The sequence below is a fragment of the Misgurnus anguillicaudatus genome, chromosome 5, assembly GCF_027580225.2.
Source record: "Misgurnus anguillicaudatus chromosome 5, ASM2758022v2, whole genome shotgun sequence".
Lineage (NCBI taxonomy): Eukaryota > Metazoa > Chordata > Actinopteri > Cypriniformes > Cobitidae > Misgurnus > Misgurnus anguillicaudatus.
The window spans coordinates 12,870,171-12,894,965 of record NC_073341.2 but is presented as its reverse complement, the minus strand read 5'-3'; the positions used below and the strand labels follow the sequence as shown (position 1 = coordinate 12,894,965).

The window sequence follows — 24,795 nt, the reverse complement described above, 5'->3', positions numbered from 1 at the left end:
GGGGACCAAACCCTCTCGGCGAGCTCGTTGGTCCAGCAGAGGGGCGAGAATGTCACGTTGTCACACCGGGTCGAGCGCTGCCCTTTCCTCGATGCCCGTTGGCAATCGAAAACCGGACCGGGGCGCCCCTTCGTAGAGACCTCGGGGCAGCGGATCTCCTTCGCCTCTAACTCTGTGATGATGAAAGCACACAGGTAATGTAGCAATGTAATTTGTAATACTCACACCGCCAGTCGTGCAGATCTTCACCGCCACTCTTAACACAAGTCCGCCAAGCGTTTGGCTGCGAAAATACTTCAGGAAGCTACTCCGTGATTTTTAAGGCTGAAACACACTCACAGCATAATCATACACAGGGTTATTCTAGAACCGCTTTCCTCTTCAGCGCCCCGGGCGAGTGACTGGAGGCGGGGTACGTCTGACAAGACACAGCAATCTCACTGCAATACACACAGCACCACTTCAAAGTGAAATTTCTACATCCAAGACTCACCCACCACGCTCAGTGCACACAATAGACGCCCGTCTTCCTTCACCTCGCTCCGGGCGAGAATGTGGGGTTGGTAACACGGCCTAGTGGTTGTTTTCGTCACTGTAGCTGTTTCACACAAAGATCCTTTGGCTCACCCACCACGCTGACTCAGGGGCAGGGCCACCCGCTCTCGCTGGGAAACACTCAAAAGATATCCAGGTCAAGTACATGCAATTTACTTCCAATAAATGGATTCTGTTACTCACGACTATGGTGCTTTCTTCGTCCCACGCTTCTCTAGGTTGACTTCTTCCTACAATAACTCCAGCTACTCAGATGAACGGTTCTCCAGTCGTCAACACCACCTTTTCACAAATGGATGCTCACGATGGCACGCTCCTTCTTCCTTCGTTTCGTTCATCCAAGGTCAGTATCCGTTTACTTTCCAACCCATAAGGTCTTCGATATCTCCGTCAACAGTAATCCAACGATGCAAAAAGAGAGAGAGAGCAAGTCCAACGATCCGAATGGCGTACCAGGTGAGCTCAACTCAGCGCTACGGCACACACCAACAACGGTGATAACATCGACACAAACTGTGGTTTAAACTGTTCTTAAATACTCTCCTGGGTGTTGCCTTCGTCCAATCACCCGGCGCTCCTGTTAACAACTCACAGCTGTCCGTAGTTTGGCTGATTACAGCCCTCGCGGTGCTACCGGATGTCCGGTGTTTTCGCTTCCCGGTCCGGGCGGAAACATCCGGGCGGAACCAAACTTTCCCAACTTTTGGTTCCGCCCAAAAGATCGTCACTCCTGTGACACTCACTCTTGTTCTCTTTCTTCACAGGCCGCAGCTGGGACACAAGGACACAATTAATCCGACTTGGATGGCTCTCACCTCTTCGCTGGCTACAGCTCTTGGTAAGTGCAGGTTTCTCTCAGCTCGTTCTCCTAGTTCTCACTCTCGTCCTCTTTCTCCACAGGCAGCAGCGTAAGTACAAGGTTTCGGCAGTGGCTCCTCTCGTGCCAATGTACACAGCACACTCTTCGTCTCTGTCGATCAACAGGCTCAACAGGTTAGTATACAGCTTTGCAAAACAAATGGCGGACTTACGACAGCTGGGATCCACAGTTGGTCCGATGGGCAGTAGTTCCTATATGACGCCGGGGACGAACCCTCTCGGCGAGTTCGTTGGTCTACAGAGGGGCGGGAACGTCACGCCGTCACACCGGGTCGAGCGCTGCCCTTCCCTCGCTACCTGTTGGGCGGTCGAACACTGGACAGGGGCGCCCTTTCGTAGAGACCTCGGGGCGGCGGATCTCCGTCGCCTCTAACTCTGCGACGATGGAAATCACACAGGTAAGGTATCAATGTTAATGGCCCGTAGTCATACTCACACACTACCAACTTCCCAGTTCTTCGCCGCCACTCTCCAAAGTCCGCCAAGTGTTCGGATGGGAAATCGTTCCAGGATACCACACCGTTGCTTGAAGCTGAAACACACTCACAGCATATAATCTACAGGTTTCTCTAGGGCCGCTAGCCTCTTCGTCTTTCCTCGACGAAAGGAGTAAAGGCGGGGGTACGTCTGACAAAGACACACAGCAATCTCACTGCAATACACAGCAATACACAGCACCACTTCAAAGTGAAAGTTTCTACATCACAAGGACTTACCCCACCACACTCAGGTGCACACAAAGGACGCCCGTCTTCCTCCACTTCGCTCTGGGCGAATACGGCGAAGGATAACACGGCCTAGCGGAAACCATCTTCGGGCGGAACCAAGTTTCGCCAATTTCGGTTCCGCCCTATAAAAGTCACCCTGTGACTATAATATACGAAGCAGCAAAATTAAAAAGACAACAGATGAAATCACTTTTCTGACTAAGAGATATTTTAATTCATCGTTTGTATAAAGATACCTGAAATTTAAGCACCCTACCCTAAAGACAAAATTTTGCAGGTTGCCTCAGTCTAGCATGTTCAATCTTTTTCACATGATTTTACTCAGTCAATATGAAAAATATCAAGGTTATATTTTAACACAATGTATACGTTTATGTAAAAGTAAATCCCAAAAATGACTTTAGCTGGGTTTTCCCGGTCTGGGTCACATTAAATGTTAAGGGCAAATATATTCAATGAAACAATCTATTTTATGCAAATTATTTAAAAACCATTCATCCACAAACATAATTGGTTCTTTGAAAATAAAAAGCTTACTTTGCAAATGTATAAGCCCAACCATATATTATTAAATATGACACTAAAACAGCTACATTATTTAATAGTTTTAAATGTCATTGACCTGGATATTGATTAAAGACTTTTGTTTTTATATTTTTAACCCCCAATAATCTCTTCCCAATAATTGTAATCACACAGAGGGCACCTTTATATCTGAGATGCTGTCAACGTTTAGCAGCTGAAATAAAAACTCATTCTGAGAGATCTGCCGCAGAGTTTGACAGAGAAGCCATTAGTGTCACAGTTATATACAGTAGGATAAACATCAGATGAAATGAAACCTTTTACATCACAAATGTGAAACCAGAATCATTAAGGCTATTTGATATCCATGCATGTGGCAAAGAAAGTGATCACATGGGTACTGGGCTGTTTAAAATAAAAATATTTTGCATTTTATTATTTAGATCTAAATATATGTATCTATATGCAACAATGCTTACCCACAAAACAAACTGTATTATAAAGTAAAAATGTTTTAAAGTGATATAACACAAGAATCAAACATTTCAGCACCAAGCTTTATTTAGCTGTCACCGCAAACAGTAGAAAGTCATGTTCTTTTTCTCTAACTCAACATTTAATTATCTGTATTATTCCAGAAGCTTTGTAAACATGTGGTACATGCATTCTCACAGAAACTTAATGGCGTTTTCCTACTTTGGGCTAAGGTTTTCGTTGAATGCCTGTTATATAGTCAAACTGCGCCATCTTGTGATCAGAGATGTATAAAGTACTAGGGACCCAGACTTGAGTAAAAGTACAAGTGCTCTATCAAAAAAGTGACTTGAGTAGAAGTTGAAGTGCTCTTTAAGCACAGCACTTAAGTGGAAGTACTAAAGTATTAAAAAATTTTTGTACTTAAGTATTGCAAGTAGTTTATTTTAAAATATACTACTCAAGTACTGAAAGTAAAAGTACAAGTATTGTGTAATGTAGTTATTAAAGAAAACAGTCAAAAGTTTGAATTTAATATTTTTTATATTTCAAATGTTTAAGCTAAAGGACACTCACAATTCCTTTGGCTGTAGCAGGAGTACAAGGACAGGAATGTTCAGATTCATTCAGATTAATTTAACTGATATGGCGATAAAAATTCAGTATTAATGAAATATTAGTCAATATAATGATATAGGTGCAAGGTGTTTCAATGTATTTAGGTTTCCTTCTTTTGCCCACACTCGCCCTTTCTTGCGCATTCTCTCTCACGCAAACTCTGTCTCTCTCGCGCACGTTTGCTCTCTCTTCGCTTCACGTTTTATCCACAACCGCAGCTCATATTTGTGAGTGAGAGGGAGGGAGGGGTCCGCCCTTCACTATCTCTGATTGGTCTTTAGACCACGATTTGTGTCTGTGCATTTCTAACGTGTATCAACGCTCTGGCAGTGATAATGTGGGTTTGGAATGATAACATTTTTATAACGAGAGTAACGAGTAACTATGCAGCACATAAAAAATGTATCGGAGTAAAAGTATTAAACTCATTGAAAATATGTACTGAAGTAAAAGTGGAAGTAGGAGAAAAAAATAATACTTCAGTAGAGTACAGATACTGTCTTTTAGTACTTAAGTACAGTAGTGAAGTAGTTCTACTTCGTTACTATACATCTCTGCTTGTGATTAGAGAGACTATAAACTTTCATGCTTAAAGGGACAGTTCACCTAAAAATGAAAATTCTGTCATTATTTACTCACCCTCATCTTGTTACAAACCTGTATAAATGGCTTTGTTCTACTGAACATAAAGGAAGATATTTGTAATTGTAATAAAGGAAACAGAAGCACCATCGACTTTCATCGAAAGGAAAAAATGCTACTATGGAAGAAAATGGTGCACAAAACGGGTTGGTTACAAACATTGTGGCTTTGTAACAATTCTAGTAAGGATTAAGTGACATGAGAGATCAACACTATCAGATCTATGAGAAAGCCAGTGAAACCACATAGTTTCGAAGTAATGAGGGTAAATAGAGATGGCAATGATGAAGCTAATGTTTATGCTGAAATGTCTCATACTATAGACAGCACATTGTATGCCCTAACTTAACTATAAAAACTTTTTCCTAATGAAGAACAAACACGTCATCGTCAGAGACAACTTGGTAAACAAAGTTTGTCCGTTAAGGGCTTCTGTAGAACCATGGCGGCACAAAATGGCGACTTCCATGTAAGGGGACCCTCGGTGTATGTAGATAAAAACTGTTCATTTAAAGGTAATATAAACATGATGGTTCATAATGAAAGGTCTTTATACACCACTGATAATATAGTTATGTGGATTATATTGCATTTCTGTCAAGGGATTCTTCTAAAAGTTACACACTGCACCTTTAACTCTCCTTTAGTCACCACAATGGGGATGTCACTGCAACAACCAGCAGCAAATACCTGTAACATTACTCCCCATTAAGATGACGTTTCAATTGATGATTACAGAAATGTAAACATTTGCTAGTCCTACAGCTTGTTATCGGAAAATACTAAACTGAAAATGTGTAGTCACTGAGAATTGTTAAAGCAACATGGCATGCATTAACATAACCAAAAAGTCTATACGAAAACCTCAAAACAAGTCAAGTCGTTTATAGCATAGCCAACAATACATTGTATGGGTCAAAATTATTTTTGTAAGATATTTTGTACATTTTCTAAAAATAATAATTTATCATTAGTAATATGTGTTGCTTTGGACTTTATTTGGACAACTTTAAAGATGATTTTCTCAATATTTTGATTTTGCAGATTTCAGATTTTCAAATAATTGTATTTCAACCAAATATTGTCCTATCCTAACAAACCATACATTAATGGAAAGCTTATTTATACTTTATACTTTCAAATAAAATAAATCTCAGTTTAAAAATCTGATCCTTATGACTAGTTTTGTGGTCCAGGGTCATATTTAGCTAGCTCTTAAATATGTTGTTCAAATCTCCATTTTGTCTTTTATATTCTTTTCTATTCGTTATTATTTTTTTTAATTAACTCTCAAATTTCATCCATCACATTTAAACACAACAATAAAAATACCAGAGATGTTTGCTGTACAAAAGTTTAAATAAATAATTGAACACATCCAAAAATAATTCATAATATTTCATCTAAAAATAATATGGTGTTTTTTTACTTTGATTATCTAAATGTTTAACCTCTTTATGTAATTTTCTTACTTTGCTACGTGTAACAATATTTTACAATTTATTTGATTAAGCAACACATAAAAAACTCTAGCAATAAAATATAGGTTTACCACTTAGCAATAGGGGTCCGTGTCACAGCAAATAAGTATTTTATTGTTTCTTCAGGGGTGATGAGCGTGCTTGTTTTTATTCAAGTATTTGTCTCTTGTCACATTTGTCAGTTTCTGTATCACAACTTTCTTCACATTAATTTCCTCAAAATACGTATAGACCTTTTGCGTGTTTGCAAACAGAGATTACGTTTTTTGTGGGCTGAAGTGACAGCTCCGCAATAGGGGTGTGAAGTAACTGTGATTTTTATGGATCCGGTGTTCTGTAGAAGTCTGTTTCATATTTCTCTTAAGTGTTATGTTTCTTATAACGTTTTCACCAAGTTACGTTTATTTTTTAAATAAATTAAAAGTTTAAATGGCTTGGCTACTGATATGTGTGCATGTATGCAATGTATTGTTCTTTATTATTTTTACAGTATAAATCGCTGAAGTACTTATAGACGGGTTGCACGGCGACGTCACTAACTGGTTGCGCGCGCAACCGAGGGGCAGAAAGAAGAGAAGTGCATTGTGTTGTAATCTAGTAGCGGTGTCTGTAAGTCAAAATGGCAAGGAATTGTTGCGTGGAAAATAGTACCAACAGAGTCAGTGCTGGGTGCCTGATGTTAACATACCGTTGGGTTACTTAACGTAAGCCCCGGTTCTTTGATAACAGAGTGAGGTGTTTCACTATGGGAATCGCTTTGGGCGTGACCAACTGCGGAAGCTCTAATGACACCACGTCTGTCTTTGCACGTCTGGGCATAACGCATTAAGCTTTTGATCCTCTGGAGAAGAAAACGGGGGAGGATGAAAAGCTGCCAATTCCGTAGCCGGGCATCTATATGCCGATTCCATAACCTTAGGCACGAAAGCAGGGTTAGGACGAAAAGAAACTTTAGTAAGCCCCAGAGCAAATTGCAAACAAGACGGGCTAACGGACAAAGCATGTAAATCACTTACACGCTTAGCTGTCACTAGAGCCAGAAGCAGTGCTGTTTTAAGAGAAAGATACTTAAGACTCACCGCTTCTATCGGCTCAAACGGATGATGAGATAATGCTTCTAAGACGATAGGTAGATCCCACAATGGGACCATCTGCTTAGATACTGGCCGTATGCGGCGCGCCCCCTTCATAAAACGACTTATTAAAGGGTGCTGACCTGCCGATTTTTCACCAAAACCTATATGGCAGGCTGAAATAGCAGCCAGGTACACTTTAATGGTGGAGAAAGCCTTCCCTTTATCCAACAGGTCCTGGAGAAAGCATAAAATATCCTTAACAGAGCACTGAAAAGGAATAATCACTCTCCGCTCACACCATCCTTCAAAAACACGCCACTTATTACCATAAAGTGTGCGGGTAGATGAAGCTCTTGCACTTTGAATAGTGTTTATGACTGACGAGGGCAGACCAACCGCATTCAGATTCCACCTCTCACGGGCCAAGCCCAGAGGGCTAACATGTCTGGACGAGGATGGTAAATTTCCCCCCCCGCCTGAGACAGGAGGTCCCTCCGTGGGGGGAGGGGCCACGGCTGACCTGACAAGAGTTGAACTATCTCGGCCACCCAATGTCGAGATGGCCAGCGCGGGGCTATCAGGATTAGTGACAGACATTGTTCCCTCACTCTGGCTAGAGTGGGGGAGATCAAGCTCAGAGGGGGAAACGCATACAGAAGCACGTTTGGCCATCGGTGGGCTAGAGCATCCACACCCAGCGGTGCATTTGCGTCCGCCAGAGAGAAGTACAGAGGGCATTGAGCGTTTTCTTGCGAGGCGAAGAGATCTACGGCAGCCTGACCGTACCTCTGCCATAACTGGCTCACCACCTGAGGATGGAGTTTCCACTCCCCGTAGAGAGGGTTTCCCCATGACAGTAAATCTGCCCCCCTGTTTAAAAACCCCGGAACGTGGGTTGCTCTGAGAGATAGAAGTCGTGTGTCGCTCCACACGATCAGTTTCTCTGCCAACCGATGCAGTTGAAGAGAGCGTGTGCCCCCCTGTCGGTTGATGTAAGCAACCACTGTGGAGTTGTCTGTTTTCACTAAAACATGCTGACCGTTGAGGAAACTCAGAAAGTGTTTCAGTGCTAACCACACTGCTAATAGCTCCAAATAATTTATGTGTTTGTGCATCAGCTGTGGCGGCCACACGCCGTTCACCGCTCTGCCCATTAAGGTTGCTCCCCAGCCCTTTAACGATGCGTCTGTCGTCATGGTTACCCTGGACGACACCGCCCCTAGGGGAATCCCCGTCCTGAGCGTCATAGGGTTCACCCAGTGTCTGAGCGCTACGGCGCACATATGATCAATTCTCACTGGTCGGCTGAGATGCCGGCGAGATCACAGATGTAAACGCGCGATCCAGCGCTGGAAATCCCTCATTTTGAGAAGCCCCAAATGTACCACGGCGATCACTGAAGCCATAAGCCCCAGCATTCGCAAGCACAGCCTGTACGGAACCACTTTTCCCTTCTGAAAACGGGCGAGACATTGTGTGAAAGACGCTATTCTCTCTTCCGTCAATGTGACTCGATACGATAGGGAGTTTAAATTGAGCCCCAGATATGCCGTTTGCTGAGAGGGCACTAACCGGCTCTTTATCATGTTTATTCTGAAACCCAAATCGCTGAGGTGATTCAGGACCGTCTCTGCGTCCTTTATGGCTTGCTCCCTTGATGACGAGCATATCAGATAATCGTCTATGTAAGACAATATTCTTATTCCCCTGTCCCTCAGCGGGAACAGAGCTGCCTCCACACATTTGGTAAAAACCCTCGGAGCATAAGATAGCCCGAGCGGTATAGTTTGAAATTCGTATGCTGTGCCCCGGTATGCAAACCTGAGGAATTTCCTGTGAGAGGGGTAAATGTCTATGTGAAAGTATGCGTCTGACAGGTCTATTGTCACAAACCAATCGTTTGGGCGAATCGATTGACAAAGTACCTTGTGTGTCAACATTTTGAATGAGTACTTTCTTAGGTGCATGTTTAATATGCGTAGATCCAAAATAGGGCGGAGGGTTGAGCCGCCTTTCTTTGGAACTACGAAATAACGGGAGTAAAAACCCTGACGGCTCTCCTCCTCGTGCACCACTCTGATTGCCTGTTTGCTCAAAAGGGTTTCGATTTCGGCCGTCAAAACCCGGGCCGATTCTCCCTCGGCCACAGACATAATTACCCCGTTGAAACGAGGCGGTTTTATGGCAAATTGTAGTCTGTATCCCTGTGAAACTGTTGCTAAAACCCACGGATGAACCGCGCATGCGCGCCAGCTGGCTATGCGGGCAGAGAGAAGGCCCCCATACACTTCCGCCCCGCTGTTGACGCACATTGATGACGTCATCACGTGCACCGTGCGGTCTCCCGCTGAAGGGGCGAGCGCTCCCCCCAGCGGTGGAACTGGGAAAGTGCAATTCGTGTGTTGGCATTTTATGGGATTTTTTAAACATATCGCCCTCGGCTGTTTGCCTGGCTGCGATAGTGCAACATTTATTTTTATTTTCATACTTTTTGAACTCGGGGAGCATATCGCCCTCAGCCCGTGGCTTGGCTGCGAAAATGCATGTTTTATTTTCAATTCCCCTGTGTGTGAGAGTGCTTGGTGACACTGGCTCAAACCTCTTTGTTTTGTCTGAACGAGAGGCGAGCGAACATAATGAGCCCTTACTGAACTCAGAACCGAAGGGCTGTATTCCCACCTTCTTCTTTTTGCAGGCGGAGAGAGAAAGGCAGGAGAATACCGGCGTGTTAGGTCGCACGCTTCTTCTTCCTGTCCTCGGGGTGGGGCGGACGGTTCCTAGCCGCTGCGGCCGCAAATGAATGTTTTCCCCAAGGTCCGGAGCCATCCGGTCGTGAACGTTGGCCGGCCTGTTGTCCATTGTGAGCAGGTCTTACAGCTCTCACGTTCATCGGCCTCCCTCTCGCCGCCGCGGCTGCTGCAAAGCCCTGCCGCGTCGGTTGAGAAGGCGGTCGCGTCGCCTGTTTGCGTGGCAAGCAGAGGTTGAAAGCTTCATCCTCTTGTTTCCTGAGGGTGCTGGTTTCTTTCATCTTCTCGAGACCGGGCCCGAATAAACCCTTAGTCGGGTCGTAAGGGGCATCCATCACCTCCGCTTTCTGAGCGTCGCCCAGGCCTGACAGGTTTAACCATAACGCTCTCTCACCTGATACGGCCAAACCCATCACACGACCGCAGCCCTGAACCGCGCCACGTGAGGAGCGTAGTATCAGATCGTTCACCACACAAATCTCATCCCAGAGCACCGGGTTCGGTGCTCCTGAGTCCAACTGCCGCCCCATCTCTTCCAAAATCTCCGCTAGGTATGCTGACAGTAAAGTAACAGCATTCAGTGAGCACACGGATTGACCCGCGTATTTGTACAACCTCTGAAAAGATGCGGCGGTCAGTCCATCTTACTCGGCAGTGAAATCTGCGATGAGGCAGAAATAGATCGACGATTCAGATGGAGGTGATAAGCCACTGAAGGCTCCACAGCTGGGGGTCCGGCCAACCCCAGCTCCTCCATTCCCTGAATCTCCAGCATCGAATGTCCCTTGGTGGGGAGCTTACTCTTAAAGGGGCTAGACCAATAGCGAGACATCTCCTTCATACACGCAGGCACGGCAGGCAGGAGCTGTCTCGCTGTGGAGTGGGCCGGCGGCAGCCTTTTCCCATCATAAAGGTCTCTCACGGCTCCTTCGGCGTCTTTAGCGGCTGGCCAGGCTAGGCCCAACTTAGCCGCGGCTCGTTTGCACACCTCATGTAGATTGTTGTCAGCAGGAGGGGCCGAATCGTTTGCGCTAGGTGGTCTGGACTGCTGGGCCGGGACGAGGGAATTGTCTTCCTCCTCTTCGTCGTCCATATCCAGATCGAGGAGGTCAGAATTTGCATCACCATCTGCGTCCTCGTCCCCCAGTTCGCCATCCTCCGGCGTGAGCAGGCCCTCGAACAGCGGAGGCATGTCCGGGGATTCAGCTTCCATCATTTCCGCCCAGCTAGCACTCGCTCGCGGGAGATGATCGGTCGCTGTCGAGGCAGCTCCAGACAGGCAAGGGTCCTGCTTGTTAGCCACCGACACTTTCAGCCTCCGTTCCAAAATTTTCACCGGCATTGACGCACAGTGAGCGCATGTCTGCGGGTCCGCTAGCGACGTTTGAGCGTGTTTCGGGCCCATACACACGATGCACATAGGGTGAGGGTCCCTGCCCGAGATGGTAGCTCCACATGAGGATGGACAAGGGCGGGATGCAGCCTCCTTAGTCTTCGGTTCGTGCCATTTGGCGGGGGTAGTCGCCGTCGACATAGCGCAATCACTAGACTCGTCACAACACGTTAGTCTGCTTAAAATAGGTAATTAAACCTTCGACAGGTCCGCCTTGACGCGTGAACCCAGAAAGCTAAAACCAGATGTGACCTACCGCTGTAACTGAATACGCAATAGGAAGATCAGAATAGCTCGCCACGACGCGGACGCTATTCCAATATTAAAAGTTGTCACTCAACACAATCCCTCCACTGATGTCGCGTTCGGTGCCGGAATCCAATGACGGTCCGCCTGTTGAACAGTTAAACGAAATCAGCAAGTCGGGATGTGCTGAGAGAGCTTGCTGCAGTCTCCCACGGGAAGAAAGCGCGAATGACGTAGGCAGGAGTCGACCTGGCTGATATAGGTAGGGCGGCGCCTGGTCACAGGTCGACCTGTCTGTCAAAGACAGACGTGGTGAGCTTCCGCAGTTGGTCACGCCCAAAGCGATTCCCATAGTGAAACACCGAGCGAAGTTAGAAAAAGAACAGTAGATGCGACTATTACGTTACTAGCATTATAATTATAACATTATAATTCATACATGTATCACAGTAACACTGTAAAAATATAGACAGAAAAACAGATCCAACTAAAATCAAGTCTTATTTATATACAAACAATAAAGAACGCTTCAATAATTAAGGTTGTTGCAGTAGCAGATCAGCTCACCAATCGGGCTTTCTGCCCCCTGGATGCGCGCGCACCCTGCAATGTTTGTAAACTTGCAACCCCTCTATAAGAGCAATACTAACATGTATTCTGTATAATATCATTTATTAAATATTTAATAATTTCCTGTTTTCAATTTCTTCCTTATATTTTTAGCCTACGTGTTTGATCTAAAACTATTATGTTTACATACAAATTAATTTGTATATGTAATGGGTGTGTTTTGGGAACTACAAATCCGAAGGGTAGCTACAGGGGCGGCGTTTGCGTATGGCAGGGTATGGCAGTTGCCATACCCTAGCATTCAGACAAAACACCAGAAATTAACAGGCTATAATGAAGCTCATTAAAAATAATGTTAAATATTTTCAGTAGAACATTTCTGAGCATTGGTATATCACTAATATGGATAATTTACGCGTGTGCTCGACTTCATGCTATAATACAGGAACCGACATGTGGATGACATCAACGTGCCGCGAGAGCGGTCTGAAAGCAAACTCTTCCGATGATTTCTCGCCTCATCCTCGCGGTACTTTGATGTCATCAACCTGTCGTTCTTGCAGCGCAGCTTGAATTGTGCAGGAGGTTTCATGATGACCGCTGTTGTTATAATCTTTATTTTCGCAAGTAAACTCCTTTAAACAGACTCACGGTTCTCCCCCACACTCGCGCAATGCATATTGCATACATTATTCCAGAAGTAAAATGATTTGTTCTCTGTGGATAAATAAACATGTTCTCTTACACTGGGAAATTGTAGCGCAGTCGAAGTGAATTGTATTAATTATTTGCGCGCGTTTTTGAATATGGCGACTTGTGGAATAAAAACTGCACGACGACAAAAGGTAAGACTTGTTTTTGCATTTAGCCCTGTTTTACTAAGAGTTTTATTTAATGTTTTAGTCTTAGTTGGTTAGCTGGCTGGGTTAACTACATGTGCTCTATCACATCATTAAAAGTCTTTATTGTGTTTTTATAAGTGTTTATTGGCGGCTGTCATGACAAGATTTGTGAAGGGATGTTACAGTATGTTTTGATATTATCTTGTTTTAGTTTATCTGTTGCTGGAGTTGCACTTGACAACATTTGAAAAGCATTTTAAACAACCATGATTTCTATTTTTGTTTTTCATTTGTATTGCTTCCGTATTGTTGTCAGTAAGTGTACATCCGTGCAATCATAGTATGATTTTATACAGGTTGGTGGAGTATGTACACATATGGATATGTTGGGATATAATGTGGTTTCATAGATTCGTTATTTGAATGGCCTTCTTGTACGAAGAATTTTTGCCATACCCTAGGTTTTTGTGAAACGCCGCCACTGGGTAGCTACGACAAAGCTAAGGTATGGCATTGATCTTATATGTGGAATTATAAAGCCGAAAGTATACTAGGGACGTCCGCGTATGCGCGCCGTCCGCATGACGTCATTTTCGTCATCAAGAGGGTCCGCGGCCGGCCGCGCGGACCGTCCCCGTGCAGCCCAAAATTTGAGACCGCGCGGACAGTGCGCGTACAGTCCGCGTACAACAGCGCATGCGCGTGAATATATTTAGACAGGGCACTCCACAATAAACAATTATACATAAGGAAATAGACAGCATTTGCACACACACTATCGTTTTTCTTCTTTAACTTTTACTTCTTCCAAGAACAGAAAGCTGTGGAGCATGTTTGTTACCATAATGTTTGATTCCTGTTCTTTGTTGTCTGGTTGTTTGTTCTAAACTGTGTTTGCAATGGTGGATCAGTTACTTTTCTTCACCTATCCTAATGTTTTAATGTACTGTAAATGTCGCCAAATCAGTGCTGCCCTGACAGCCTGTTAGACTAATAATTTGAATAAGAAATCATTTATATTGCGTATAGTGTCGAACGCGGCCATCCGCGTGTAGCCGCGGGGAGTATACTCGAAAAGCTGCGCGGACGCGTTCGCGCGCGAGCCGGACGCGGACGCGGAAAAAAAGTATACCCGGGCCTTAAGTCATCTTAAATAATGCTTTTCTGTCTCTCGTACGCTTTCTGTGTGGTGATTGAATAGAAAACACAGCGTGGTGATGTATTGCGTAATGGCAATAGACCAGCAGGAATAAAGATCGTTTGTCTGCAGTTGTATATTAAACACTAGTGATATAAGAGTTGAACACATGAGGCATCGTTTGGCAGGTAGTGATTTTATTGGTTGAATAAAATGAACCACGTGTATTTAATGTATTTTATTTATATTTTGTTTGTTGTTTTTAGTATTAAGGACTCGCTGGTTGCCTGAGTATCACTAAAACAAGATAACGGATGGTAGAGGTATTGTTTATTTTATTATTTTTAAAGGGTTTATAAAGTTTTAATTGTTTTATGACCAGTGTTGGGGGTAACGCATTGCAAGTACCTTGCATTAGTAATATTACTTTTCTGAAGTAACGAGTAAAGTAATGCATTACTTTTTAGATGTACACATTAATATTTGAGTTACTTTTTAAAAAAAGTAACTCAAGTTACTTTTTAATTTTAGTAATTTGATTAAAAAATATGTACTGAATTAAACTAAACGTATGCACTCTCTGCGCCTGTGTGGAAACAGTTTGAGTCAGAAACTGAGATGGCAGGCCAGAGCTTAACATTTTTGTGATGAAATATGCAATTTCTGAATGCAAAACTTTTCAGTCATAAAAACACCTGCAAGTCCTGAAAGAGATCAAGCTTTAGCCAAGAACAAGTAATGCAAAAGTAACTAAAAGTAACGTGAGCATTACTTTCCATGAAAAGTAACTAATGCAATTAGTTACTTTTTTGGGGAGTAACTTAATATTGTAATGCATTACTTTTAAAAGAAACAGTGTTGGGGAAAGTTAATGACTATTGATATGTAGGTTGAATGTGAATATGGGCTTCTCTATCTTTTATTTATTTAGTAATGGATTGTGTTTTCCCTTGCAGTGATGCACGTTACCGTTTCTTTTGAGATTTAATTTTCCCTTTGAAGGGCTGTTTCTTTAAGTTGACCGTCACAATAAGAGAACAAATTTAATGATTTCTAGTTAATTTGAAGTGTTTATGTACTTCATTTGCAGTGCCCACTGTTGCTATACATTTGACTCAACGCATGGCTCCTGCCCCGGCTCAACGCATGGCTCCATATGCCTATAAAGAACCATATGCAGGATATAAAACCTATTATAGTCAGACTGCTCCTCAACCACAGTACTATGACTACTGCACAGAGGCATGATAGGTGCAAGAGCGTCAAATTGTAAAAAAAAACTAAAATTCTTTAGGGCCGACTCACTGGCTGCGTGGCGTATCTATTGCATGTCAGTTGCGTGGCGGCTGCGTCGCGTTTTCTGTGTCCATACATACCAGAAGCATGCCTGATGCAGCGCTGACGCGCTGCTATTGCTATAGGTGACATATTTTGCCTGGAGACGCTTCCAAGACGCTTGCGTGTGGCGTGAAATATAGGCGTCGGCCCTATTCCTAGCATGCACGCGTTTTCGGCGTGGCTTGAGCCGCGCCTGAGACGTGCGTGTCATGCAGGTGGTGTGAACTGTCAAACCTGCTAACATGGGAGCCTAAATAAAAACGGACACGCCACGCAGCTGAGACCCACACGCCACGCAGCAGGTTTGAATCGGCCCTTACACTCCCACCAAATTATAAGTGCAAAAAATATACATTTGACTTAACGCATGGCTCCTGCCCCTGCTCAACGCATGGCTCCTGTCCATGAAGAACCATATGCAGAAGTGCCATATGATGGATATTGTGACGGATCTCTGGCTTCCCTGCTACGGCCGGCCAGTGGGTGGAGCTGTACCTCTACATAGTCTGCACTATGCACTAACAAGGGGCTCGTTATCTCCCCTTATTTTAGTTTGGTGTTGATTGTGTTTGGATAGTTATTTTCCGCTTGGGTTTTGTTTGGTTATTTTGTGTTTAGTTACATCTTTATTTTGTAAGTATTGGTTTTCTATTTTGTGCTCTTAAATACATTTGTTCACTTTAAATTGTTAAAAAGCTTTATCAAAGTTCAGTTTAATTATTACTTTCTTTAAATAAAAGATTAATTGTTACTTCGGGTTTCACTGCGTCCTCCTTTATTTGTCATGACTTGAGCCGGTTGTGACAATATAAAACCTATTATAGCCAGACTGCTCCTCAACCACAGTACTGCACAGAGGCACGAGAGGTGCAAGACACCTATACAACTTAAAGGAACAGTATGTAAGAAATGTATATCAATTAATCATAAAATGGCCCTGATATGTCACTAGACATTAAGAAATCATTTTCATTTCAAATACTTTTATCACTCACAACAGTGGTCTGGCCAGGATATTGTCATTTAAAAAGTGGAGTTGCAGCCCTCAACTGATGTTTATGTTGTCATGTTGTGTATTGGCCACCAGAGGGGTATTGCACAAAAGCAAGATACGGGATTAAGCTGGGATTTTCCAGTTATCCTGGCTGAATTTATCCCTGACTCGGTTGCATGAAGGAAGGCTAAATTAATCTAGATGAATTTACTATGGAGATTTACTCTTTGCAGGGAACAACCAGGCTAAGATTAATCCTAGTGATTAATTTAATTCAAAGAACTTTATTAATTCAATGGGGAAATTGCTTAAATGTTACAATTATAGAAAAGAAAAAATTAAAGAAAAAAGAAATAAAAATAGAATTGCCCATCAATGATTTAAAAATTAATAGATAATATAAAATTACCATATAAAAAAGGTAATTTACTAGTTAATTGTCGCAGCACTTACAAAGAAGAGTTAAACAGCCTAATGACCACAGGTATAAAGGATCTGCTAAAACGCTCAGTAGAACACTTGGCAGTGATCAGTCTCTGACTAAATGTACTTCTCTGGTCGGCCAGCACCCTATGTAGTGGGTGAAAGGGATTTCTCAGAATTGAATATAGTTTTGACAGTATTCTTCTCTCAGCCACAACATGAAAAGAGTTCAGCTCCATACCAAGTACAGAGCCAGCGCCTCTAATGAATTTGTCCAGTTTATCCTCTTAAACCCTGTCCCTGAGGACCCTGTCCTGGGTCCAAAATTTCGTATTTTGACTTGAGAGAAAATATTCTTTTAATCTTTAATGGTCCGTCATGGACCCCCAGTAACACATGAGATACTGTTTGAAAGCTTAAAGTCTCTACTTCACTTTGACATATCTTTTCCTGTAAGAAAGTTATTAACACTTAATTTACACTATCACCCCCCCCCCCACACATATTTTTTGATATCATTTAATATTCACATATTTCATGTTTTTCAAATATGATCTATTATCATCACATATCCAACAATCGTTGAATGAATAATAAGGTAAAAAATTGTCTTTTGTACATTTATGGGAAACTTGAGCGTGAGCTGCCTCAGATAGCCACAAATGATACACCATCTTTTATTTTAGGTCCTACTCTAAACAATGAGTCCATTTACAGCATTTTCTTAGGTTGTGTGCATGAATAATCCCTTGCTATTCATTATATGTACAAAACAAAAAATTAATATATGAAAAATTAATTTTCACACCCTTCAGTAAAATAATAACTTTTGAATGCCACATGCTAAAGAGTTCATTCTTTTTTTTTGGGGTGTTTACTGTCTGCTGCCGGTAACAACCAGAACTGTCTGCAGTCTGCTAGAGCACCCAGAACCAGAGTTATTCACTTTCAAAGTGTTTACAAAATAAAAAATGACAATTTGGTGTTTCATCATATGAAAAACATCCTAAATAACAAAATTTGTCACAAACAGCAGCTTTTTATGTAACTACAAAGTGGTTTCTTTAAAATGATATAAAGAAATTGCATTTATTCCACTGTATGTGGTTATGGGGACACTTAAAATGTTTTTAGGCAGAAATTGTATACAAAAAAGGTATTATTTCTCCCTTCAGTTGGAGTAAAATAACTTTTGCACAGATTATGATAAAGAATTCCTTTTTCCTCTGTAAGCTGACAATTGCTGGAATCAGACAGGTAGCTGAGGCACTCAGGGCCAGAGTTATACACTTTCAAATAAAAACTTTAGAAAAAAACATCAAAAAGCGCATATTTATTTTTGTGTTTATTAGAGGACTGACATCACATACAACCATGTTTAGCATTTTTAACAGTGTTTTATGTTATTTCAAAGGGTTTCCTGTAAAATGATACTAAACTTTTGTATGTGAACCTCTGCATGTGGGTATGGGAAGCTTTTGAAATTGGGTAGGCCAAATCCAGGCGAAAATCCCCAAAATAGCTTCAGGGTAAAAGAAGTTATTTCTGTCCGCCACCTTCATACTAATTCCCCGACAGACCACTGCATAAAAATTGATGCTAGACACCACAGACTCATTAGACATCCACAGTATCAGACTATACCATTTCAGATTAATCGGCTAGTTTCTCTGAATCCTACTAGATATTCATGTGTTTTAGTCATTTCATGGCCTTGCATAAAAATACTAGATATACTGTAATTTATTTAGTGTTATTATTAAGACTTCTGTCAGGGGTTTGATGAAAACATTTATTAATGCAGTTGTAAGAAATGGCTGATAAAGTTGAAATGCGGTTTCAATTAAGTTCATATGTAGACTTAAGATATGAGAAATACCTGATTGAGAGGTACGGATTCTCATGTGATGTAAGAAATGTCAGTCTAGCACTGAAATCACTTCTACAAGATTGCAAGTAACAGGAACAGATTACTCCATAAAGTGTTACATAAGGGCAGTCACAGTAGAACAGGCATTATTTTGTGTAACAGCTTTCACTGAAAAAAAATGACTCATTGAATTTAATCAATTTTTTAAGGTAAGTGGTTGCAATCAATTTATTTAAGCTGCATTTAAACAGAAGTTTTATATTTTATTTTACGTTACTAATCTTTTTTGTTTAAATGTAGCTTAAATAAATTGATTGCAACCACTTACCTTAAAAAAAATTGATTAAATTCAATGAATCATTTTTTTCAGTGAAATAAGGAAAAATGTGGGGAGTGCAATCTACACACAGAAAATACAATTCTGTGGAAAGTTGATCAGGTCCACATAGTAGCCTAACAACAAATAGAATGAAAGGTAAGTGTGGGGGCAGGGATTCAATCCCAGAGAACAGGGTCAAGCTGAAGACTTTGAACATGTTCATGAACGGGTTGCCAAAGGTTATCAAAAATGGTGCTAGAACGGTGAAGGGAGTACCTTATGTTCTCTAACTTCATAAAGTAAAGAACATCTCTTATCCAATGGGTGTGAGACGGAGGGTGGGAGCTTTTCCAGTTCAACAGAATTAAACGCCTAGCTAATAGAGTTAAAAAGGCTACAAAATTTGAGGAGTGAGAAGGCAAAGAGTGGCCAGGTAGGAAGATCCCAAACAAACCTGTAAGTGGGCAGGGTGGTATATCGAAAGAGATAATGGCTGACAGTGAATTAAAAATTTGCTGCCAAAAAGAAGACAGTGCGGGGCAAGACCAGAACATATGGATTAAAGTAGCTGATCCTGAATGATACCTGTCACACTCAGGGTCAATAGAGGGGTTAATACGAGCTAGTCTACTCTTAGACCAGTGGGCTCTATGTACCACCTTGCACTGTATGAGTTTGTGACGTGCGCAGAGAGAGGAAGAGTTAACCCTGTTTAAGACCACTTTCCATAATATCAGTACCAATGTCTTGGGACCAAACAATGCGTAAATTATCAGAAACAGTTTGCAAATGAACAATTATGTTCATAAGTTTAGATATTGATCCTTTGGTACAAGGGTCCACACTTAGAATGGTATCCATCCAGATCTGAAGGAACAGGTATTTTAGGAAAATTGGCCATTCTTTTCCGCACAAAATCTCTAACTTGTAAATATCTAAAAAAAAAAAAGGCTTTTAGGAATATTAAACTGAGAGGTCAACTGCTCAAAAGAGGCAAAAACACCATTAAAATAAAGATCACCAATAGACACCAGTCCAAGATCTCTCCATAATGCATAAGCGCTGTCCAAAACAGAAGGGTAGAACAAAGGGTTGGAATGTATTGGGGATGACAAAGGGGTATTGTGAAGACCAAAATGACACAAAAATGTGGAACCAATGTAGGATGGAGCGAATATTCGCTGACCAATAATATATTAGAAAATTTGGAAGGGCCAGGCCACCCAGTTGTTTTGTCTTTTGAAGAATACCTTTTCGAACTCTTGGGGGCTTTCTATTCCAAAGAAAACTCGAGATAGTGCTGTCTAGTGTAATAAAAAAGGACTTTGGAATAAAAATAGGAATGCACTGAAATAAATATAGAAATTTGGGAAGTATGTTCATCTTAATACAATTAACCCTACCAATCAAAGATATGGGAAGGAGAGACCAGCGATTAAAATCCTGTGTAAGATGCTTAACTAATGGGGTAAAATTATGCTCAAATAAGTCTGAAATGCTTTTTGTTACTGTCCCATTTATTAAACTTGTAAGTCAGTTTTTGTCTTTATTTCACTTGAAGATGCTAGTATTGCATCCCAGAGTTGATGTTTGAATATCTATTATAGTGCTGTCCACCTCACAGATCTTTCATATAATGATACTCCATAAAGAGGTCAGCGGATAGTATTCATACTGTACCTTAATTTTTTTCTTATTTCATGGCCATATTTAAATAGTCAGTGTTGCTTTCTTGCAGCATGCTATAGTGTATTATCCTGCATGAAAGTAAATTAATTTCAGAAGAAATGATTCATTTATTCGCATGCCCATCTTTAAGGTACTCTACATATCTTCCAGATGTCCTTTTGGCCCCCTCAAGGGACCTACTATCTTACTTCCCAATATTCCAGTCCAAACCAGCCTTGTTTGAACATGGTGGCTATTCACCAACAATCCAGAATATACTATTCAGTGGCTTGTCAATGAATACAACTGTTTGAAAACTTCATGAAGCTCACAGTAAATGTAGTATTTAGCTTTAGTTTAGGGGTGGGGTTGAAATCCACTTGTATGCACTGAAGGATCACATATTGAGGGCTTCTTGGTATTACAGAGACACCAGCGGCATTTTTATTGTTGCCTTTTCCTAATATTTTCCTTAAAAAATTCTTCATATGGTCAAATCCTGTACATAAATCTTATAATAATTCAATGATTTCTGTTTAGTTCCACCAAATATAAATTGTTATAGGAAATAAATAGTTAAGATAATGCACACTTTTTTGCATCAAATACTGTAGAAACACATAGTAGTAGTTAAGTTTTTGCAGTTTCATGATGAATTTTTATGAGTTTTATCAATTTTTGCATCAGTGGTGCATCACTGCTAAACTAGGTCAAGCTGGGCCTTTTCTGTTATCCTGGCTTTCTTAATTCTACTTTTGTGCAATACCCCCTGTTTGTCTGATTGCAGTACCAGTTTGAGCCACAAGTTTTGTGATTGCAATACCAGTTTTGGCCACAATCCTACATACTGTTCCTTTAAGCTGAAAATGATCGAGACTGGGGTGCTTGCGGAAGTGGAGGAGGAAAGACCGAATCAACACTGCAAAACAGATTTTATCGGGACCACCCTTACAGGGGCAGACGATACTAAATAAAATAAAAAATTATAATAAAGTTTTTCAAATTGTAAAAAAAACATCTCAAATTCTTTACACTCCCACCAAATTATGAGTGCAAAAAATATACAAGCACATATAATTTCCCTTTGCAAACTCTTATTTCCAATTTTTTTTTCTTTTCAATATCCTTTTTTGTCTTTTTAAAAATTTGTGCACCCTTTTTACAAGATCTTATATTAGCAATAAAACATACAAAACATTCATAATTATACAAAATTATACATTTCAGCCAAACCACTAATGTCCCTCCATTAATAGAACAAGGTTCTGTATTGGTCTTTCAATTATGGACTGTTTGTATACACGCTCGCCTTTTGCATTAAGTTTTGAATCTCCTAGAAGTACCTTACATTTTCTCACAAGTCCATCATCACTAAAAGTGACTTCCTGTACCCTTCCAAGCTTCCATTCATTTCTAGGCAAGTCTTCCTCCTTAATCATCACAATATCATTGACTTGAAGATTTCTAGATACATTCCACTTCTGTCGAGCAGTTATATTCGCAAGATACTCCTTGCGCCAGCGACTCCAGAATTGCTCTGCTAAATATTGCACATGTCTCCATCTCTTTCATGGGTAAACATCTTCTTTGACAAATTCACTTGGTGGAGGCAGAGCAGTAACTGACTTTAATGTGAGCAGATGGTTTGGAGTGATGGGTCTTAGACTTTTAGGATCATTCAGACAATCAACAGTTAGTGGCCTACTATTTACAATAGCCATTGCTTCATACAGGAAGGCCCTTAAAGATGGATCGTCTAATATGCCTGGATGTTGTGCAAGAATGGAATTTAACACAGATCGTACAGTTCTAATTTGACGTTCCCATACGCCACCGACATGACTTGCATGGGGTGCGTTCATGACGAACTCGCACTGCCTCTCTGCGAGGAAGGTCTTTATTCTTTCAGTATCCATGAATACATTGAATGACCAATCAAGGAAAAGAATGTCATCCTGCAATACCTTTGTGATTTCTTCCTCAAGATGTTTAAAGTCACTCTCTAAGATCCTGAGTACATCAGTTGGTGTAATAGGAGGAAGCTCCTTTACTGTTGTACGGTGACACAGACTGCTGACTTACAGATAAGTCAGGATGTAGTGAAGAACGACCCACTATACTCTATCCTAGATCTGTCCTAATGGCGTAGGGCTCATCATTCCGTTCTATTAGCACTTCTCTGGGAGCCATTGATCTTGAACAATTATAACCTATTAACAGGCCAACATCACAGTCCTGTAAAGGAGGTACTTCTTCTGCAATAACTGCAAGATTATTCCATTTTTCAGCATCCTCACAAGAAGGAATATGGCTACGATTAGCTGGTATGCAATCTTTAGGATAGGTAGGGGGCAAATCGACTTGTATGCTCTCACCTGAAGTCCAGTGCCCGGTTGCATGAAACTCCTTAAGTGAGGGTTTCCCTGAGGGAGAAAAAATCCCTGAGGTAAGGGATTTATTTAAGAGCGTTGCAACAAAGGTCTTAACTGTCACCCTTACCTAAGTGTTTATACTAAGTATTTTACGGCAGTCTCTGCCAAAACACGGCAGCGGAGACGTGGTTGCTGTAGTTACAAAATCTCACAGCGGTAACAAATCAACGCACGCAGCTCAACAGACGGGGGATTTGTGTACAATGAAACATCGCAAATAACAGACTATAAAGTGCCGCATGTATAAAACCTCAAAGTAATTCAAACTGGAAACACTTTGGATGGACGGACGATCAAACCGCTATTCTCCTAATAAATGCGCATCTTTTTCTCTAGGGATTATTTCGATCGTTAGAAATGCGCGTTGGTACTTCATTTTCTTAAATAACCATACAATCAGCCATCGCGTGTGACGTTAAGGGACCTGTTATAGTCCCTTAAGTTTTTAAGGGAAAATTGGACTTAAGGACTTTGTTGCAACGCATAGCAGAACTTAAGGTAATACTTTTGCATTTAAGGGTAAATACTTATTGACAGCCTTAAGGTTCACTTAAGGGTTTTTCTTGCAACCCATTTTTTATTAAGGGCACCCTTAACCTTATATTTAAGGGATTTCTTAGCTTAAGGACTTTCATGCAACCGGGCACAGATACTCTCTCACTTTGAAGCACTGCATCTTTCCCAAGCATAGTTGTAAGTTTCAATCCTAATGGGAACGTTGTCGCTTGTAAATTGTCACTCACACATTTATCAATAAATGTGGTATCACTCTAAGAATCCAGCAATGCATATACTAATCTTTCATAGCTTGGATTTTGCTTTGCAGACACCCAGACAGGAACAATCATGGAGGTATATACGTTGCGCTTTTCTTCAGCTACGCTCAAGGCCACTGCATTCATTGTACCACCAGGATCACTTTGGGTTTGAACTGCAGAAGATGAAGTTTTTACAATTTTTACAAAGTTGTTATCATGCAAACTAGTTGGATGCTTCCTTTTACAGGTGTTACAAACGAAACGAGAACGACACTCAATCAGCTCCCTTGTTCAGTAGTCAGGGCACTGATCAAGGAGTCAGCCATTTTAAGGGCTGTCTCAATCGCAAAATCCGTTCAGTGCACTGGAACGTTCTTTCCCTAAAAATTCCCACAATGCAACGCAAAAACCAGTGAGCATCGATGATCCCTATGTTCCCTAACCGGAAATCACGTGACCTTTTCTGAAGCTCGCCAACCGAACATCACGTGATCCAACTCAATAAACTTTATGAAATGTTACAGAACTTTTATAAAGACAAACGTTTGTTTTAGTTGTAAATATAAACACACATTGCTACACAGTAAGGGACCACAATCTACTCAATATTTAAAAGAATAATATTTATTTAAAATTGTAAATATATTTATTACATGTAAAATGTAATTATATGCCTCCAATTTTATGCACAGATATGTAAGAGAATAATGACAGCATTTTTCACAATGTACTGTTTTTAAAATTAAGTCAGAAAGATGTTGGTTTTGCCGGTTGTTGATGAGTAACAGCTGTGAGTGATTACAACGCGCTTAAGCAGCCGTGACAATAAAATAAGTGAACATCGTCCCAATGTGAAGTGAGCTAGGGTCCTTACCAGTGCCCGAACCTGTGTACACGATATACTGATTCACGACCTCGGGAGCTAGGGAACGAATTGAGACACACTGATATTTTCTTGAAGCCGCCCTAAGCACCGCCATTAGCTAGCGGACCCCCACCTGCTCTTAGCATTCCATTGACTCCCATTCATTTTGGCGTCAGTTTGACAGTGAATAACTTTACATCTGAGGCGTTTAAAG

The 24,795-nt window shown here is 41.4% G+C and overlaps 1 protein-coding gene and 1 long non-coding RNA gene across 2 annotated transcripts; one reads left to right on the top strand and one right to left on the bottom strand.

Moving 5' to 3' along the window:
* Positions 1–6,684: 6,684 nt before the first annotated feature.
* Positions 6,685–8,262, bottom strand: LOC141363869 (uncharacterized; the record flags this gene model as incomplete). The annotated part of the gene is made up of 1 exon (XM_073867373.1): positions 6,685–8,262. A coding segment is annotated over one exon (1,578 nt), but the record flags the coding sequence as incomplete, so codon positions are not given.
* A 4,997-nt stretch (positions 8,263–13,259) lies between these two features.
* Positions 13,260–16,532, top strand: LOC129413635 (uncharacterized). The gene is made up of 3 exons (XR_012369593.1): positions 13,260–13,281; positions 14,181–14,237; positions 15,005–16,532. It is a non-coding gene; the product is annotated as an uncharacterized lncRNA (long non-coding RNA).
* The last annotated feature ends 8,263 nt before the right edge of the window (positions 16,533–24,795 follow it).